Source organism: Coregonus clupeaformis, chromosome 30 (assembly GCF_020615455.1).
Source record: "Coregonus clupeaformis isolate EN_2021a chromosome 30, ASM2061545v1, whole genome shotgun sequence".
Classification (NCBI taxonomy): domain Eukaryota; kingdom Metazoa; phylum Chordata; class Actinopteri; order Salmoniformes; family Salmonidae; genus Coregonus; species Coregonus clupeaformis.
In genome coordinates, this window is record NC_059221.1 from 48,692,584 (window position 1) to 48,699,904 (window position 7,321).

At 45.0% G+C, this 7,321-nt stretch overlaps 1 protein-coding gene across 1 annotated transcript in view; it reads right to left on the minus strand.

The window, feature by feature from the left end:
• Window positions 1-7,076, minus strand: part of mvb12a (multivesicular body subunit 12A) — a 16,341-nt gene extending 9,265 nt beyond the window's left edge. The window contains exons 1-2 of the mRNA XM_041857514.2: window positions 6,945-7,076; window positions 6,290-6,388 (exon numbers count right to left, since the gene is read on the minus strand). Coding sequence (XP_041713448.1) covers window positions 6,290-6,388 — 99 coding nt within the window. The 5' untranslated portion in view covers window positions 6,945-7,076. The remainder of the gene's footprint in view (window positions 1-6,289; window positions 6,389-6,944) is intronic.
• Window positions 7,077-7,321: the final 245 nt, after the last annotated feature.

Consider the following 7,321-nt stretch of genomic DNA (forward strand, 5'->3'; position numbering starts at 1 on the left):
ATTAGCACTGACGTGTGAAGTGAGAGGTGTCAAAGCCCTTGAGCCCAACAATGGCAGGAGAGTCGTACAGTCTACCCCAACTAGAGGCCTTAGAAGAGGCCTTAGAAGCACCCCCCACTGTTCAGAGGTCATTAAAATACAGTACCCTCTGAATGTAAAAAACGACAAGACACGAAAAGAGTACAAATTGAAACTTCTTTTGGGGAAGCACGAGACACTTTTTGCTGATTTGTATAAAAATGGGAACATAAGCAACCTTATCTTCCACACAGACCATCCCCTGGCATGGCACAGTGCTATACTAGCACACTACCCCTCTGTTAAGAGGGGGGTGTTAGCGACGGGTGGAAACTCAGGATACTGGACAACGAGGACTCTGAGTCGTCTAATATTAATCTCTATAAATCTGGAACCGTTTTGGTTCAAGGCAACACCAAACAGTTCCAGCTGGACTTTCACCTAATCAAAGAAATAGCTCAGCAGGAGAAGCTGTCCCTTGAGAAAGATACCCCTACCCCGAGCGGGTCAGACCAGACCTCTTCATTAAATAACCCCACAGAGCAACCCCAAGCAGAAACTCAACTTCCCAGCACAGAGTACTACTCCCTCAATGAAATGAAGGATAAATTCACCCAGCTGGAGGTAAGGCAGGTGGAGCTGGAACAGCAGGTGAACACACTCCAGTCAGCACAGACCCAGACAACAGTCCAGCACAACAACACCCTCTTAACTAGACCTGGAGAGCTGCAGGTGGAGAGAGACATGTCTGCACTCTCGACTGTGGTGAGACAACATCAACAGGAGAAAGAGCAGGAGCAGGAGAAGAACAGAGCACTAGAGGAGAGGATCAGAGTGCTAGAGGAGAAGGTGAGAACGATGACGGGTGACATTGAACAACCCATTAGAGAACAGCCCACCTCAGATCCTGGCCAAAGTCTCGACACCGCAGCAGAACAGTACACCCTAGACCCTGACCATAGCCTCGACATCACACCCAGACAAACAAATGAAGAACCCCAAGCCCTGGGGACCCCAACCCCTCTGAGCAACCCCCCCAGTCAGACACCCTGATAGCCCTCATGACGACCCCCCCCACACCCACTGAGGACATACACAAGCCACAGATTGTACTCCTTATGGACTCAAACGGGAAATACATACAAGAAAATAAACTTTTTCCAAAACACACAGTGTCTAAACTCTGGTGTCCAAATACCCAGCGCGCCCTAGACCTTCTGTCTAAGGACCAACTAGGATCACCCAGCCACATAATAATACACACAGGCACAAACGACCTGAGAACACAGCAGGAAAGGGTGGCCACATCACTCAAGGGCGTGATAGAAAAAGCTTCTTCTACTTTCCCCAACGCACAAGTGGTTATCTCAACCCTGTTACCACGAAAAGACTTCCACCCTGCTACCATACAGCGGGTAAACGCAAGTATTTCCCGTGACTGTGCATCAAAACCAAATGTCTTCCTGGCCCACCACTCCACCCTGGACGTGAACAGCCTTTACGACCAGGTCCACCTATACAAGGCAGCAGTGCCCACCTTCGCCCGGACCCTAAAGGATATCGCCCTCAACCGCAGACCCAACACCTCACACAGGAGCAACAGATCAACAGACACCCCGCCCAGACCTGCGGGACCCCCCCCCCAGGACCTACACATAGAGGACCCCCGCAGAGAGGACCTACATCCAGACCACAGCACCATCAACCACATCTACACCCCCACCCCAACCAATTAACTCCCCCCCAAGTCAACCATGCCCACACCTCATTTAGGCCCCCTCAGATCAGACCTATGCCCCTCCTACCCACCCCAAGCCCCCCACTCCCACAAAGAGGGCCTCAACATGAAAGTCACACATACGCCCAGGCCGTGAGCAGGCAAACAGGCCCAACACCCACTCTTACACTAGCCCAAGCCAATGGCATGTACCAGATGCTCAGCATGCTCTGCTCACAATTACTGGCCTGAGGCCAAACCACACAACCAACAACATTAGACACTTTATGGAACACAAAGCCTTCACTATTTCATCCTGGAATATCCAAGGCCTGAGGTCATCTGCCTTTGGCCTAAAGAGCAGAAATCGGAAATACAGACATTGTCATCCTACAAGAAACATGGTATAGAGGAGACGGACCCACTGGTTGCCCTCTAGGTTACAGAGAGCTGGTAGTCCCATCCACCAAACTACCAGGTGTGAAACAGGGAAGGGACTCAGGGGGTATGCTAATTTGGTATAGAGCAGACCTAACTCACTCTATTAAATTAATCAAAACAGGAACATTTTATATTTGGTTAGAAATTCAAAAGGAAATTATCTCAACTGAGAAAAATGTCCTCCTGTGTGCTACCTATATCCCCCCACTAGAATCCCCATACTTTAATGAAGACAGTTTCTCCATCCTGGAGGGGGAAATCAATAATTTCCAGACCCAGGGACATGTACTAGTCTGTGGCGACCTAAATGCCAGAACTGGACAAGAACCTGACACCCTCAGCACACAGGGGGACAAACACCTACCTGGAGGTGACAGCATTCCCTCCCCCCATATGCCCCCCTAGGCACAACTACGACAACATAACCAACAAAAATGGGTCACGACTCCTGCAGCTCTGTCGCACACTGGGTATGTACATAGTCAATGGTAGGCTTCGAGGGGACTCCTATGGTAGGTACACCTATAGCTCATCTCTTGGCAGTAGTACTGTAGACTACTTTATCACTGACCTCAACCCAGAGTCTCTCAGAGCGTTCACAGTCAGCCCACTGACACCCCTATCAGACCACAGCAAAATCACAGTCTACTTGAACAGAGCAATACTCAATCATGAGGCATCAAAGCCAAAGGAACTGAATAATATTAAGAAATGCTATAGATGGAAGGAAAGTAGTGTTGAAACCTACCAAAAATCAATTAGGAAACAACAAATTCAATCCATTCTAGACAACTTCCTGGACAAAACGTTCCACTGTAATAGTGAAGGTGTAAACTTGGCAGTAGAAAACCTAAACAGTATATTTGACCTCTCAGCTTCCCTATCAAATCTAAAAATCTCTAACAGAAAACCAAAGAAAAGTAATAACAGTGATAAATGGTTTGATGAAGAATGCAAAAACCTAAGAAAGAAATTGAGAAACCTATCCAACCAAAAACATAGAGACCCAGAAAACCTGAGCCTACGCCTTCACTATGGTGAATCACTAAAACAATACAGAAATACACTACGGAAAAAGAAGGAACAGCATGTCAGAAATCAGCTCAATGTAATTGAAGAATCCATAGACTCTAACCACTTCTGGGAAAATTGGAAAACACTAAACAAACAACAACACGAAGAGCTATCTATCCAAAACGGAGATGTATGGGTAAACCACTTCTCCAATCTTTTTGGCCCTATAACAGAGAACAAACAGCAAAAAAATATACTTGATCAAATGCAAATCTTAGAATCAACTATTAAAGACTACCAGAACCCACTGGATTCTCCAATTACATTGAATGAACTGCAGGATAAAATACAAACCCTCCAACCCAAAAAAGTCCTGTGGTGTTGATGGTATCCTCAATGAAATGATAAAATATACAGACCACAAATTTCAATTAGCTATACTTAAACTCTTTAACATCATCCTTAGCTCTGGCATCTTCCCCAACATCTGGAACCAAGGACTGATCACCCCAATCCACAAAAGTGGAGACAAATTTGACCCCAATAACTACCGTGGGATATGCGTCAACAGCAACCTTGGGAAAATCCTCTGCATTATCATTAACAGCAGACTAGTTCATTTCCTCAGTGAAAACAATGTACTGAGCAAATGTCAAATTGGCTTTTTACCAAATTACCGTACGACAGACCACGTATTCACCCTGCACACCCTAATTGACAAACAAACAAACCAAAACAAAGGCAAAGTCTTCTCATGCTTTGTTGATTTCAAAAGCTTTTGACTCAATTTGGCATGAGGGTCTGCTATACAAATTGATGGAAAGTGGGGTTGGGGGAAAAACATACGACATTATAAAATCCATGTACACAAACAACAAGTGTGCGGTTAAAATTGGCAAAAAAATACACACATTTCTTTCCACAGGGCCGTGGGGTGAGACAGGGATGCAGTTTAAGCCCCACCCTCTTCAACATATATATCAACGAATTGGCGAGGGCACTAGAACAGTCTGCAGCACCCGGCCTCACCCTACTAGAATCTGAAGTCAAATGTCTTCTGTTTGCTGACGATCTGGTGCTTCTGTCACCAACCAAGGAGGGCCTACAGCAGCACCTAGATCTTCTGCACAGATTCTGTCAGACCTGGGCCCTGACAGTAAATCTCAGTAAGACAAAAATAATGGTGTTCCAAAAAGGTCCAGTTGCCAGGACCACAAATACAAATTCCATCTAGACACCGTTGCCCTAGAGCACACAAAAAACTATACATACCTCGGCCTAAACATCAGCGCCACAGGTAACTTCCACAAAGCTGTGAACGATCTGAGAGACAAGGCAAGAAGGGCCTTCTATGCCATCAAAAGGAACATAAAATGTGACATACCAATTAGGATCTGGCTAAAAATACTTGAATCAGTTATAGAACCCATTGCCCTTTATGGTTCTGAGGTCTGGGGTCCGCTCACCAACCAAGAATTCACAAAATGGGACAAACACCAAATTGAGACTCTGCATGCAGAATTCTGCAAAAACATCCTCCGTGTACAACGTAAAACACCAAATAATGCATGCAGAGCAGAATTAGGCCAATACCCGCTAATTATCAAAATCCAGAAAAGAGCTGTTAAATTCTATAACCACTTAAAAGGAAGCAATTCCCAAACCTTCCATAACAAAGCCATCACCTACAGAGAGATGAACTTGGAGAAGAGTCCCCTAAGTAAGCTTGTCCTGGGGCTCTGTTCACAAACACAAACAGACCCCACACAGCCCCAGGACAACAACAACAACAACACAACTAGACCCAACCAAATCATGAGAAAACAAAAGAGAATTACTTGACACATTGGAAAGAACAAACAAAAAAACAGAGCAAACTAGAATGCTATTTGGCCCTAAACAGAGAGTACACAGTGGCAGAATACTTGACCACTGTGACTGACCCAAACTTAAGGAAAGCTTTGACTATGTACAGACTCAGTGAGCATAGCCTTGCTATTGAGAAAGGCCGCCGTAGGCAGACCTGGCTCTCAAGAGAAGACAGGCTATGTGCACACTGCCCACAAAATGAGGTGGAAACTGAGCTGCACTTCCTAACCTCCTGCCAAATGTATGACCATATTAGAGACACATATTTCCCTCAGATTACAGCGATCCACAAAGAATTCGAAAACAAACCCAATTTTGATAAACTCCCTTATCTACTGGGTGAAAAACCACAGTGTGCCATCACAGCTGCAAGATTTGTGACCTGTTGCCACAAGAAAAGGGCAACCAGTGAAGAACAAACACCATTGTAAATACAACCCATATTTATTTATTTTCCCATTTGTACTTTAACTATTTGCACATTGTTACAACACTGTATATATACATAATATGACATTTGAAATGTCTTTATTCTTTTGAAACTTCTGAGTGTAATGTTTACTGTTAATATTTATTGTTTATTTCACTTTTGTTTACTATCTACTTCACTTGCTTTGGCAATGTTAACACACGTTTCCCATGCCAATAAAGCCCTTAAATTGAAATTGAAATTGAAATTGAATTGAGAGAGAGAGAGCGAGAGAGAGAGAGTGAGTAAGACACTACACACAATATTGAGAATTATTGACCTCTTACTGACTCCTCTATGGGCCAAGCCTTTATGTATTCTGACCTTAAATCATCTCCTCTATGGACCAAGCCTTTATGTATTCTGACCTTAAATCATCTCCTCTATGGGCCAAGCCTTTATGTATTCTGACCTTAAATCATCTCCTCTATGGGCCAAGCCTTTATGTATTCTGACCTTAAATCATCTCCTCTATGGGCCAAGCCTTTATGTATTCTGACCTTAAATCATCTCCTTCTATTTCCTACTTCCTCTGCCTGTATCCCTCCCTCCTCCCCGACTCCCTCCATCCTCCCCCCTCCTCCCCGACTCCCTCCCTCTTCCCCGACTCCCTCCCTCCCTCCTCCCCGACACCCTCCCTCCTCCCCGACACCCTCCCTCCTCCCCGATTCCCTCCCTCCTCCCTCCTCCCCCCTCCTCCCTCCCTCCTCCCCGACTCCCTCCCTCCTCCCCGACTCCCTCCCTTCTCCCCGACTCCCTACCAGGTTGAAGTCTTTGGGACAGGTGCTGCTGTTGGAGGCCCAGGCCACTGCCGTCACCGGCCTGATGGGGGCAACACCACCGTGCTCCATCAGAGACATCTGGAGAAGAGGAGAAGAGATGGAGATGGAGAGAAGAAAGGGAGAGGAGAGAAGGGGAATAGAACGGGGAGAGGAGGTTATTATGATGGTCATTCATAAATAATTATTTTAAGGATTGTCAACAATTCGACGTGACTAATTTCCCCACGTTCTCCCAACAACCACTGCTCTATCAGACAGAACATTGTGGAGCAGCTATCATCATGGTATTGCTGTGCAAAAGATAACATTATTTTGCCAGATTTCCATATTGTTATTTGGCTTTGCAAGCATAACAAAGGAATGGTTGTTTGACAGGTAACTGCCAACAACCAGTCAAGAAATAAAACTAGTAAACAACTGTGAAACTAGCTAATAAAAACTGAGATTTGATCACTAAAACCCGGTATTAGCTACAAATGCCCCATTGTTAGGAAAAAATAGCTTGCAAGTTGGCTAACCTAGCTAGCTAGCAGCTAGCTAACATTTGTTTGACAGGTGAGTCAAACATATTTTTTCCTCCGTCTCGGAGATTTCACTCAGTTTTCAAAAACCCTGGTAAAAACATGGTACTTACTCTGTTTTTCGTTTAACCTTCTCTCGCTTTAGACTGTAAATGAAGTCCAGTAAACAACTTTTTAGAGGCGAGCAAGAACTTCTTGTGACTTTTCCTTGTCTCCTTTCCAGGAAATACTGGAGATTCTATGACTACAATTCCCATCAATCACCGGGACAAGCCAAACGATTACGCACGCACTTCCGAAGAAGATGCACTGGTATTTCACCTCACCGCCAGATGGCGCTACTGTCCTGAAATCATATTGTTGAACGGGTCCTCGCTATCTCCCTTTACTTATTGCTGTAATCTATGAAAAGTGTCTAAATGCTGTGGCATTTAATTGTGTGATTTATGGTTGGTGTTTGGAGAGGGAGAGAGAATTAGACCCAACCAAA